This window comes from Ochotona curzoniae, unplaced genomic scaffold, assembly GCF_017591425.1.
Source record: "Ochotona curzoniae isolate NIBS_2020 unplaced genomic scaffold, NIBS_Ocur_1.0 scaffold_3171, whole genome shotgun sequence".
NCBI classification, from domain to species: domain Eukaryota; kingdom Metazoa; phylum Chordata; class Mammalia; order Lagomorpha; family Ochotonidae; genus Ochotona; species Ochotona curzoniae.
This window is the reverse complement of record NW_024467104.1, coordinates 139,777-153,064: the sequence shown is the minus strand read 5'-3', so window position 1 is coordinate 153,064 and position 13,288 is coordinate 139,777. Positions and strand designations below refer to the sequence as shown.

At 36.9% G+C, this 13,288-nt stretch overlaps 1 protein-coding gene across 1 annotated transcript; it reads right to left on the bottom strand.

Moving 5' to 3' along the window:
- Window positions 1-5,106: 5,106 nt before the first annotated feature.
- Window positions 5,107-6,027, bottom strand: LOC121172216 (olfactory receptor 4A47-like). Its single transcript, XM_041004067.1, has one exon. The coding sequence runs from the start codon at window positions 6,022-6,024 to the stop codon at window positions 5,107-5,109; it is 918 nt and encodes a 305-aa protein (XP_040860001.1). The 5' UTR covers window positions 6,025-6,027.
- Window positions 6,028-13,288: the final 7,261 nt, after the last annotated feature.

Here is a 13,288-nt window from a genome sequence, read left to right as displayed (position 1 = left end):
TGGGAACCAGGAAGAGGCCCCTGGTTCCTTGCTTCAGTTCCGCTCAGCTTCGGCCATAGCAGCCACTTGGGGAGTGAATCAGTGAATGGAAGATCTTTCTGCCTCTTCTCCTCTCTGTATATTTGACTTTTCAAAGAAGTTAATATATCTTTTTAAAAAAACATATCCCTGTGTCTCAAGGTTGTCTTCAAAAGAATTTGAGACTTTTCGCAAGTTGCTGCAAGTAATACTGGACATACAAGGAAACCTCACTTCTGGAGGACTAGCTATGAGTAAAAGACACTCTACATCCCGGGCAGCAATTAAGGCTTTTGGAAATCTCTTCTGTGATTTGTCAGAAAAACAGTTATTCCTTTTAAATAGACAGGCAAGTCTGTGAGTTTTTACATCATTGCTACTTTAAATGAAAACATTTGTAAATCCACAACGTATTGGTTTGTTAGAATATTTGGAACAGACTCAAATAAAGACTCCCTGGAGGAAAAAATCCTGAGTGTTGCCAAGACTCAATTGCTAGATACAAGAAAATACGGAAAACTCTAAATAGGAAAAGAAAATTGTAAAGTAAAATGAGGATAAATATGAGTTTAATATTGTGAAATATTTAGGAAAGGAAAAGCAATTCCATGTTCCCTGATCCAACTGTCAATTGTGAATTTGCACTTCTGTTTTGAGAGAAGATTTTGAGTTCTTGTTGGATGAAACATCATGATATTCACTCTTCTAATTCAGTCCTTTAATTCCAATCCAACATAAGTTGAAACACTGTTCTATAAGAAGGTAATTTCTATTTTCCTACAACGGAATAGAGCTAAAGAATGCCATTGTTATTCCCTTATCTTGGCTTGCCATAGGTTTCATTGACCAGTTGGCATCATTTGCTTAGGTGGATATTAGATACTCTGCATCATGAAGACTTTGAAGAGTCACATAAACACCTGTATTAACTAATTAAAATATTTATGTAATGAACTTCACTGAAAGTTGACAGGTGTCAACTTACCTAACAAATGACTTGAATACAACAACTTCAAATGCAATATGAATATGTACTAGCTGTAAGATAAACAGCAGGTGTAAGCATGGCACTTCTCATTCATAAGTAGCTTAAATTTCATCCTTAACTTGAAAGAATTATTTGATACTTTCAGTTAGAGATACTTAAACTATGCTCCAAGATAGAGAGCTAATACATAAATAAGGCATAATTATCTGTGTTCTCTATGTTCCTCCTAGCTAAGTTTACAGAGCCTCTAATGCTTTCTGCTAATATCTATGAGATAAAAGCATATTCAGATCAAGTGACACTTAAATTATTCTACAATTAACTTATTTGCTCAGCTTTTTTTTTAAAGAACACATTGTGAAGGCTTGGCATTATGGAGCAGAAAGTAACATCTGAACACAGGCTCACGTCCAGGCTACTTCACTTTCCATCCAAAGAGACAGCTCACATCAACTGGTTCTCTCCCCAAATGTCTGCAGCAGCTGGGGCAGGGCCAGGCAGAAGCCAGGAACGCCATCAGTTCTCCCATACAAGTGCCAGGGTCTCAAGGACTGCGGTCATCCTTGCTTGCTTTTCCATGTGCATTTAGCAGGGAGCTGGATCAGAAGAAAAACAGCTGGGACTCCAACATGCACTCACACAAGATGCTGTTGCTCCATGAACTAACTTAGCTTGCTTTGCTACTACAGCTACCCCAGAATTAACTTGTTTTATTTTGTTGTTATTATTTTCCATGATACAGTCTGGTAGGAATAAGTATTCCCCCATCGATCTCCTCTCCTTCTCTCATCATTTTCCACTCCATTTTCCCCCATATTATGATACTGTGGTCGTTTAAACAGCTACAAGGTTAACAGTCTGATATTTAAATTTATCGTGATATTGAAGTTATAGACAAGGGTTGATAATCTAGTATCAAATTGTCAAGGTGTATTTAACAGTTTTATTGGAAGTCTTCCTTTCGCTCACTTTTAATGCAGAACTTCTTTTTAGCACTTCTCGTCTCCAAACTTCCAACAATGAAATTGGTTTATCATAAAAGCTGCCATGGTATAAAACTTGGCCACCACTTCATCAATGGAGGAGCTCACCAGCATGCATAGAATCAATAATTAAAGCAGGGCACAAAGAATATTGTGTAGCTTGCCTCCAGGACATGATATTTCAGAGACCTGTAGGAGTCACAGAAGAGACCAACAAGAAGAGAAGTATGTCACATGCTTATGAGCCTGCTGTTGGCAACAACAAAGACATCAGGTGCTTGGGTATCCATGCAGATAAATCTCATCGAAGAGTTCAAGTCACCCAGGAAGTCATCTGTAACACTGGGACTACGACTGTCACAAAACTCTCCAGCAAAGCCCACTCCATGAATCTGAATTACTGTCATTTATAACGATTCTAAGTTAGTTATAGGGCCTTGCAGACAGCCCTGTAGCCATCTGAAGCATCTCAAGAGCAGGATGATATAAGATTCTCAAGAAAGTCATCCAGTCATGGTTTTGCTATGTTAGGTGCCAGTATTTGTGGTTTTGGTGAGGGGAGAGGCAGTCATTGTATGAGGTACCATGGTAGAAAATGTAAGCTCTAGCAAAAGGTACAAAAGACTGTATGCTGGGTCTGGGATTCCCCTCCCCCACCAAAATCCCCATCCCCTGACTGATTTTCTCTGTATTGTTACAATAGTATAGTCCTTCATAACAAGTTATAATTCCATACGTAATTGTACCATAAAATCTTCTTAAATCCCATAAAAAAAGACTACCTGTTGAACAAAACTTCACAATACAGTTCTCAGTTTCCTAAAGACACATTAGCTACACTTAAATTAACCTCTCAAAACTGGGCCTCATTGCAAATAATTGAGCTTTATTTTATTTGCAGATTTTTGTGGAAGCTCCATGCTGTTTTCCATAAAAATTGCACTGGTTTATATTCCTACCAACAGTTGTTAAGGGTCCCCTTTTTCCCATATCTTTGGCAGCAATGATTAATTCTTGGTTTTCATATGATACCAATTCTAACAGGGGTGAGGTGAAACTTCATTGCGGTTTTTAATTGCATTTCCCTTAATGGCTTGTGATCCTGAGCCATTTTCATATGGCTGTCTGCAACTTGAATGTCATCCTTTAAAAATACTTATTCTTGTCCATAGCCCGTTTTTTAACTGAATTGTTTATTTTGTTGTTATCGTTTTTCTGAAACTCTTTAGAGATTTTGGATATTAATCCTTTGTCAGTTGCAAGTTTGCAAACATTTAGCTGACCAGGAAGAAGCTCCTGGTACCAAGCTTTGGAGCAGCTTAGCTCTGCCCATTAGTTCAGAGAGTGAATTAACCTTTTCTTTCTGTAAAAAGTTACTTTTCAGGTAAATAAATACTTTAATACTTTAAAAATTAACCATACATTAATCATAAAGTAAATAAATATGTAAGAACACAAAATTAAGCACTAAAAATAACTGAGGATTGTTCAGTAAAGTGAAGCAATGGGTATGTGAATTTTTTTGTTGTTTTTTTTCTTTTGCTTTGTTTTGTTTTTTTAAAGATCTATTTGCTTCTTTTGGAAAGTCAGATTTATAGAGAGATGAGACACAGAAAGAAAGATCTTCTATCTGCTGGTTCACTCCCCTAGTGCCAACACCAACTGAAGCTAAGTTGATCTGAAACTAGGAGCCAGGAGCTTCATCCAAGTCTCCCATGTGTGTACATGGTCTATTGCTTTCCCAGGCCACAAGCAAGGAGCTGGAACGGAATGGGGAAACTAGGATAAAAACCTACACCCATATGGAATTCTAGCACATGCAAGGTAAGGACTTTAGCCACTAACCAACCATATCGACCAAAATACATTTTCAAATAATGTATGAAAAGTGAAAAAACTATGAATGAACATAGTTAAATGTTAAAATATCTACATCCCAGAAATCTATATTTGCATATATTTTTAAAAACTTATTTACTCTGAAATTTTCAGTCTTTTATGAAAAAATAATTTCAGAGTAAATAAGTTTTTAAAAATATATGCAAATATAGTTTCTTGGAAATGGAATTGTTCGTTTGCATATGTATTTATATCAACGATCTAGTGGTATGTGTATTTAAAATTGTGGTGTTCCTAGTAAATGCTCAAATGCAGTCAACGAGACTATACTGATTATAGTTGACTCCATGATTTGTGAGTATACCTCTGTCTGATTTCTAAGTAAACAGTAGTTAATAAACATTTATGGCAATAACAATCTGCATAAAATGATTTTGTGCGTTTTATACCTTTTAAAAAATCCTTTTGACACAATTATTTGACACAATTTTTCTTATTTATATGAAAGGCAAAGTTACAAAGGACAGGCAGAGTCAGAGAGAGGGAGACGGATCTTCCATTTCTTGGTTCATTTTCAAATGCCTATAACAGCCAAGGCTGCACCAGGCCAAATCCATGAACCTGGAGGTTCATCCTGGTCTCCAACATGGGAACAGGAGCCCAAGGGCTGGGGCCATCTTCAGCTGCTTACCCAGGGACAACAGCAGGCAACTGGATCCCAAGTGGAGCAGCTAGGATTTGAACTGGCAATGATATGGGATGGCAGAACTGCAGGAAATTACATACCATTTAGTCTTCAATATCTTTCTGTTCTACATCTAATTTTCAATTATGTCATGTTGTATAAATACCCCTTTCAAACATATACTGAAATGATTTCATACACAATGCTACCTATCTAGAAAAAAAACTATCTGGGACTAAACATTCTAACATTGCAAAAATGAACTAAAATCAAAGTAATTCTCAGAAAGAAAAAAACTTAAATGAATCAATAGAACACCCAGTGCAATAATATAATTTCTCCATTAATTATACATTATTCATTCCTTATTATATTTAATTGCATCTTTTTATCAAGTAAAAACTAAAATATAAGGCTTTTTTTCAAGATAAAAAAGAAAATTTAAAATGAAAACAGATGTTATTTTGAATAATTGTAAAAAATGCTAATGCTTTGGGGAAGAAAAAGCAGTTAGCATTAAAGTTAGTAAAATGTCTATTCCCAAAAACAGGGATTTAAGCATATGACTCTCAATGCACAAAGTGATTAACATGTTACATTACATGACTTTTCCAGAGATTCTTCATAGCATTTATCATCTCTGCATTTCTCAGAGTATAGATTAAGGGGTTCAACATAGGGCTTATGACTGTGTAAAACACACTCACTGATTTGTCAAAGGAGAAGGTCTTTGCAGGTCTGGCATAAATAAAAATGCAGGGAACAAAGAAGAAGACCACCACGGTGATGTGAGAACCACAGGTCTGGAGGGCTTTCCGCCTCCCTTCCTGACTCAGGTTCTTCAAGGAATGCCAGATGACACCATAAGAAATGAGTAAGAGCAGGAACACAATACTGCAGATCACACCCCCGTTGGCCACCACTAAGAGGTCAATCACATAGGTGTCAGTGCAGACAAGTTTCAATAAGGGGTACATGTCACACATGTAATGATCTATGACATTGGGGCCACAGAATGGAAGTCCATAAATAGTGCTGAGTTGGATGATTGAATGTAAGAACCCTCCAAGCCAGGACGATGCCAACAGCAGAACACACACCCACTGCCTCATGATAACCAAATAGTGCAAGGGCTTACAGATGGCCACATAGCGGTCATAGGCCATTGCCAGTAGAATAAAGACTCCAGAACCACTGGAAAAGTGTCCAGTGAAGAGCTGGATCATGCATGCTTGGAAGGATATGGTGTTTTTCCCAAAGAGTAAGTCTGAAATCAATTTAGGGTTAATGGCTGAGGAATAAATGACATCCATGAAGGATAAGTTGGCAAGAAAGAAGTACATGGGTGAGCCCAGACTCTTGCTGACAGACACAGTCACAACAATGAGCAGGTTGCCCAACACAGTCAAGATGTAGATGATCAGGAACATCACAAAGAGCACTTTCTGTTCCTTGGGATTCTGGGTGAGGCCCAACAGGACAAAGTATGTCACGTTGCTCCTTGAATCCATCTGTTCCTTCTATAGGTGCTGATTTCCAATCTTACAGGCAGTTTCCCTATACACGAAGGAGAGCATCCTTTAAGTAGAAGAATTTGTATTCATTGTCTAAAAACTTACAGAAATATATACATGTCAAATCTGTCAGGGACATGAGAATCATCACATCAGATGTGACACAGTCTCTGTTGTTAGCAATTTGATACATAAATATGGGTTCAGACCAAAACAAATTAACCACTGTTATATGTGTATTCCTGCAATTAAAAAGTATCTACAAACTAGAATGTCTAAATTACAATAGCATCTTCAGTGGTTTCTCAGAGGAGGTATGCTTTATCTGAATTGTGATGACAAGTGAGAAAGAGGATATGAAGGGAATTCTACTAAAGAAGTATCATACAAAAACTCACTACATCAGAACACTTGAGAAGTCACTGAACATAATTCACATTCAAAGCACAAGCAGCTCATTATTCACAGGTCTTTGCCACGACATTTTCATCTCAAATTGCATATCAATTTAATATTTCTCAAATGACTTTAAATGGTATTCACCTGTTCTTTCCTGTTTCTTCAATGGTTAAGTTGTATCACCTGACACATTGTTCATCATGCTAGAAAGATCTTGCAAATTTTCTTTCCTCAACTCCTCTCAGATTACTTTGTGACTCATTTTCTTTTTTTTTTTTTTTAAGATTTATTTTTATTATTTTTTTATTGGAAAGGCGGATATACACAGAGAAGAGAGAGAGAGGAAGATCTTCCGTCTGATGATTCACTCCCCAAGTGAGCGCGATGGGTCGATACTATGCCAATCCGAAGCCAGGAGCCAGGAGCCTCTTCTGGGTCTCCCACACGGGTGCAGGTTTCCAAAGCCTTGAGCCGTTGGGCTGCTTTCCCAGGCCACAGGCAGGGAGCTGGGAGGGAAGCGGGGCTGCCGGGATTAGAACCGGCGCCCATATGGGATCCCGGGCGTGCAAGGCGAGGACCTTTAACCACTTGCGCCACCGCGCTGGGCCCGTGACTCATTTTGAAAACACTGCTCACTCCACCTGCAACTTTCCTCAACCTTCTTCAACCTCAGACCTCCCCATTTCCCCACCTACCGTGATAGCCTCTTGCTAGCTTCCTACTTCTACATTTCAAAATCCAAAATTTACTTACAAAAAGCAGTTCATGTGATCCCTTTTATTCCTTACTGAGATCATTTCACCCTCTGTTCACAGCTCCTACAGTTTATTTCAATAGAACAGAGTCTACTTCAAGAACCCGGTTGGCTGAATTCAAGACCAGCTTCCCACTTTCATTCTTTTGTAAGCTTCTAAATCCACCCTATTCCTGACATTGGTTTTTGTTCTTCAAAATCCTTATCCTATTTTTTCCCTTGGTTTTGTTTTAATAGACAGTATTTTCAAAGATTGGAAGTTATTTAAAACTAGGACAATTATAAATATTATGGAAATTCTCACAGAACACATACATTGCAGTACATCTCACAAATAAAATGGGTTTTGAGGATCAGAAATGTTGCTACCTCACTTAGGTGTAGAATCTCAACCATGAGTCACATCCTCAGAGCCAAAATGTTTACACTAAGGAGACTGATTTTCAATATTGCTTTTCTACATTATCAACTATATTGTATTTGTTGAGGTAATAATAACTAATGGCTACTTGTGGAGACTAGGAAGAAGCTCCTGGTTCCTGGCTTCATATCGGTTCAGCTCTGGTCACTATTCTATCAGTTCAGTGTGTTAGTGGATGAAAGATTTCTATTTCTCTGTTTTCCTCCTCTATGAAATTACTGTCACAATGAAAATAAATATTTTTTTAAAGGCTTCTTTAATCTATTAGTGACATATCTTGCAAAATCAGCAACATTCTACATTTTCTTATTTCTCAATAAAAATCACTTCACTTTAAAAAGTCTTCACATTGCTAATTAACAATCACATAGGCATCTATGTGTGTGTGTGTGTGTCTGTGTGTGTGTGTGTGTGTGTACACCTCTTAAATCAAAATCTTGCTCAGTGTCGCAAACAAAATCTCTAAGTTCCTGGACATTTGAACAAATCACATATTTAATATGCATGCAGAAACAGTTTTATTTTATTCAGATTTTTAATAGTCATATCTCTGAGCCATACTTTGTATATTTGGAAATGAATTTATTCTAAATAATTATTGAGTGTTTTGAGGAGCTAATGAGTTGAACTGTATAAATAGGTGCTGTGCTGCACTTAGACCATCATGGGCATACTGCTAAAACTCCATTTCATGCACACTGGCATCTATCGTAAGTTTATAAACCACCTGAACATAAAACCCCAAGGGAATAAAACAATTTCATCTTACCAGTTCCATTGAAATAGGCAAGAGGTAATAAAATGAATGGAAAAACTAATTGTTCCAGAACAACTATCATTATCTATGCAAAACACTTTATGATTCTTACACGTTTCATATAGATACAGATTTATATACGTATGTAATCATATGCAATACACAATACTGAAGCTTCAATGTGACATGAATGGTAATTTCCATTTAACAAATGAAGACAAAATCTCAGGTTATTTAGTTCGTTTTTAAAATATTGCATAGTTTTCACTGAATGACAATTCCCATGTAGAAAAGAAGAAATGGTCTCCGGACACTTTGCTAATTTTTAAAACGACATATAGTGTTCAGTGACAGAAATGCAGTTAAAAACAACTCTCATAAACTGCAGATTCATTTGTAAGCCACAAAGTTTCCAACTTCTCACGTTACAGCTTCGAAAAAATGCTTTCCTCCTTGACACAAATGCACACAATTAAAAACCAGGAATTCTACTATTACCTGTTATTGCCTCACCTTTTACAGTTTTTCTCAAGGTCTCAGGTAGGGCATCTTCACTGACTCACAGGAACCTAGGAATGTCTCTTCCACATTTTAACACTGCAGAGCGTGAAAAACGACTTTGTTCTCTTAGGGACATACTGCATTTTGCATGACTATTTCCATTTTACTCACATGGTCTTCTAAATACTTGAATCAATCACTGTGAGTTGCACTAGAAATCTAGGTAAAAGGAATCAGATAATATGAAGAGAAATTAAAATTTTCACATTAGGGAAATTCATGAAAATGTTAAGAAAACCATACATCTACCTAAGATGATCGCATCTAGAGTGCTACCAGGAAACATTTCTCTTGAAATTCACTTCTTTCCTAGCACCTTCAAGCAACAAAATTAACATTTAGGCAGTTGACCCACCTCTTTCTATCAAGTTAGGCTTGTGGAATACTGATTGCAGGCAGCAGTCTTGCAATCATGATTGTGCCCCTGGAAACAGCTGCATCAGTGCTTAAGAGTTTAGCATCTAACCCAACAGAAGACAAAGTCACTGCACAGTTTATGTGTCTGCACACTATACAGCACTGAGTATTGCAACTGGAAACTGTCCAAGATGAATGCTTAATTAAATTCACTGGGATTTTCCAATAAATTTTTAATCAGCTGTGTATGAAGGTATCATTAGAACAACCACATAATCAGGTTCATGGAGCCTCAAAAAAGGAGGGGAAAAAAATGCTTTAAAGACTCAGCGTGGTAGCCTGGTGGCTAAAGTCCTCACATTGAACGCATAGGGATCCCATATGGGTGTCACTTGATATCTCGGCTGCTCCACTTCCCTTCCAATTTCCTGTTTGTGGCACGGGAAAGCACTAGAGGATGACCCCAACATTTGGGACCCTGCTCCCAGATGGAAGAGTAAGAAGAGGATCCTGGTTCCTACCTTGAATCAGCTCAGCTCTGTCCGCTGCTGGCATTTAGAAAGTGAACCAGCAGATGGATGTTGTTTCTGACGCCTCAGCTCCATAAATGCGACTTTCCAATAAAATTCAATAATCTTAAAAAATACAAATGCTCATTAATGCTAGTGTGTGACTTTCCAATAAAATTTAATAAATCTTAAAAAATACAAATGCCCATTGATGAGTAGTGAGAGATTGGATATGAAACCTTTATCTATGACTCAGCTCTAACAAATGAAATTCTATATAGAATTATATTTTTAAGCATTTTAATGATTGTCTATTTAGAAATAGGTTCTATGCTCTGTGTTATAGATACATATTTAGCAGTACAGAAAGATGAGATCAAAGTCTTGCCTTGATAGCATTATGTCTTGTAATACAGTCAAACAGGAACAGATTAATATATTTATATATGATGTGTGATCAGTGTTAATATGACGACAAAGTGATGTGATAGAAAACAAGAAGAGCCACTATAATCATCACGGAAAGAGATCTTTTGCAAAAGCTCACATGTAAGTTGGAACCCAGAAGACATAGCTATTACAGGAAGAACTGTTATGTCAAGGAAAACTCCAACACTGGGAAGAACTTGGAAATCTGAAGGCAATGGGAAACCATTGTAGATGAAGGATAACATAAATGATGAGGCTACAACTGCAAACCCTGATAAGCAGGACAGATCTTGCTGATGGATTTGAATTTCAGGGCCATGATAGTGTCTCTGAAGCTTAAGCACTACCTACAAGGTCTGCATTCTCTAGGAACACCAGTGAGAATCTTCACAGCTCCACCTCTATTCCAACTTCCTGCTAATGCACACGCATATGAGTGACCCAGATTGACTTTCAGTATTTTGGCTTTGACCTGGTCCATCCTCAGGAGTTGTGGCCATTTGTGGTGAGAACCAGTGGGTGCAGGATGTGTCTCTCTCCTTTCCCCTTCTTTGCTCTTGCTCTCTTATTCTGCCTTTCAAGTAAATGAGTAAATTCTTAAAACATGAACTTCACTTGTAGTTAATGTGTTACATATATTGAAAATTACATAATACCTCATTCATTTGTATATATAATATGTACACAAATATACATATAACTTGTATATCAGGGGCCAGCACAATGGCTTCACTGGCTAATTCTTGTCTACAAGCATCAGCATCCCATTTAGATGCCAGTTCATGTCAGGCTGCTCCACTTCAAATCCAGCTCCGTGCTAATATTCAGCAAAAGCAGTAGAAGATGCCACAGTGTCTTGGCCCATTGAACCCTCATAGGAGATCTGGAGGAAGCTTTCCCTGGATCCTGGCTTTGCATTGGCTGAGATCTCACTACTGTGGACACTAAAAGAGTGAATCAGCAGATGGAAAACCTTTGTTTCGCCTCTATGTAAATCTGCCCTTCCAATAAAAACAAATATTTTTTAAAATAATAATTCATATGTCAATAATTTTAGTTATTAAAATTTAAATAAATCAAAACCAAATATAAATAAGTAAATAAGTACAAAAATGAAATAATTAAGATAGTCAATACTAGTTGTATTTTATGATGTAATTCCATAGGCACTTTGATTTCCCTTACCTCCTCCCAAAATATACCCACCCACTAATTCCCCTCTACTATTACAGTAGTATAATCCTTCAGAAGCAATCATAAGTCATAAGGACTTCATAAGTAATCATAATTCATCATTCTGCTATTTAACTGTGTCCTGACACTGCTGGGACTGACAATGGCAGAGAGTTCGACATCGTATTGTCAAGACACATTCACTAGTCTCATTGGGAGTCTCTTTGACTTGGAAATAGAGATGCATATCGCGTTGCATCTTCACATCTGGACATGACAGTCTCTACTACACAATTACTATGCATTCCTTTAACAAAAGCCATAAACAAAATCAACAAGACTGAAGTCTAAAAATTTACATTGGCATGAAGTTAAATAACACGTTACTGAATGAACAACGTGTTGCTGCAAAAATGAAAATAAAATTAAAACCTTCCTGAAGAAAATTATGCTACTGTAAGACCTATAAATCAGGGAAAGAAATAAGGAAAATAGTATTTTATGAGATATAAAAATAATAACAAAAATATAAAAATAATGTGCTGCAGCAAAAACAGTTTGAAAGTGCTTATATTTTTCATGAAATTTCATTATATCAGAGCCAATATATGGTATTTGTCCTTTGCTAATTGACTTATTTCATTTAGCACAATGGTCTATAGTTGGTACCATTTGGTTACAAATGGTAGAATTTCATTCTTTTTAACAGCTGAGTAGTATTCCATGGGCGCATGTACCATTGTTTCTTCAGCCACTCCTTTTTTGATAAGCGTCTGAGTTGTTTTTATGTCTTGCTATTTTTCTTTTATGCTTTATAAAAGATTCATTTATTTTTATTTCAAAGAGTTATTTTGTTATATTTTTATTTTGAATTTTTAATTTTTTGGTACAATTTTGTATAGACTGGGATTCCCCCTCAAGCTCCTACCCTCAACAGATTTTTCCCATGTTGCTACAATAGTATAGTCCTTCACAAGGAGTCATAATTCCATCAGTCTGTTAGTTAATTGTGTCCCCACATTGCTGGTACAGACAATGTAACACTGTCCGGCATCCCATTGTCTATACATTTTCAATAATTTCTTTGGGAGTCCATCTTTTGTTTGGAAGTAGTGGTGCATGTTGCTTGTACTTCCACATATGGATATGGTAGTTCCTAGTACTCCTTCACTACACATTTCTATAAATGAGAAGCCATGAAATAAGGTCAACAACTGATATGAATTAGAACAACAGCCACAACGACAACAGTAACAAATTATAGCACCATGAAAAGCGTGCAACTAAGTGACCAACACATGGAAACACAAAAGTCTCTTGGGAAAAATCATGCCACCATGTAATCCATTCACCGATGATGAATTCCACCAAAGAAAAGAAGGTATTTTGAATAAATGAAACTGAAACAAAAACATCAAAATACATGGGATGCAGCCAAAAAAAAAAAACCAGCATAGATCAGGTTATTGAAGTTACACTTTCCATGCTGGTTTCTTTATATAAGAGAGAACATACGGCATTTGCTCTATTGTGATTGACTCATTTCACTGAGCATAATGATCTCTAGTTGAAGCCATCTGGTTGTAAATAGTATAATTTCATTCTTCTTTATAGCTGAGCAATATTCCATGGAGTAGATATACCACAGTTTCTTTAACCACTCGTCTTTGGTTGCACATCTGGATTGTTTCCATGTCTTTGCTATTATAGATTGTGCTGCTGTAAATATAGGATTACAGATCCCCTTATCATATGCAGATTTCATTTCCATTGGGTACATTTCTAGGACTGGGATACCTGGGTTGTATGGCAGGTTTATTTGCAATTCTCCATGCACTCTCCATACTGATTTTCACAGTGGTCGTATTAGCCTACACTCCCACCAGCAGTGAAGGAGGGTA

Bases quoted from the DNA above. Each gene is read 5' to 3' on its own strand.
- LOC121172216 (XM_041004067.1), bottom strand. From the start codon at position 6,024: ATGGATTCAAGGAGCAACGTGACATACTTTGTCCTGTTGGGCCTCACC.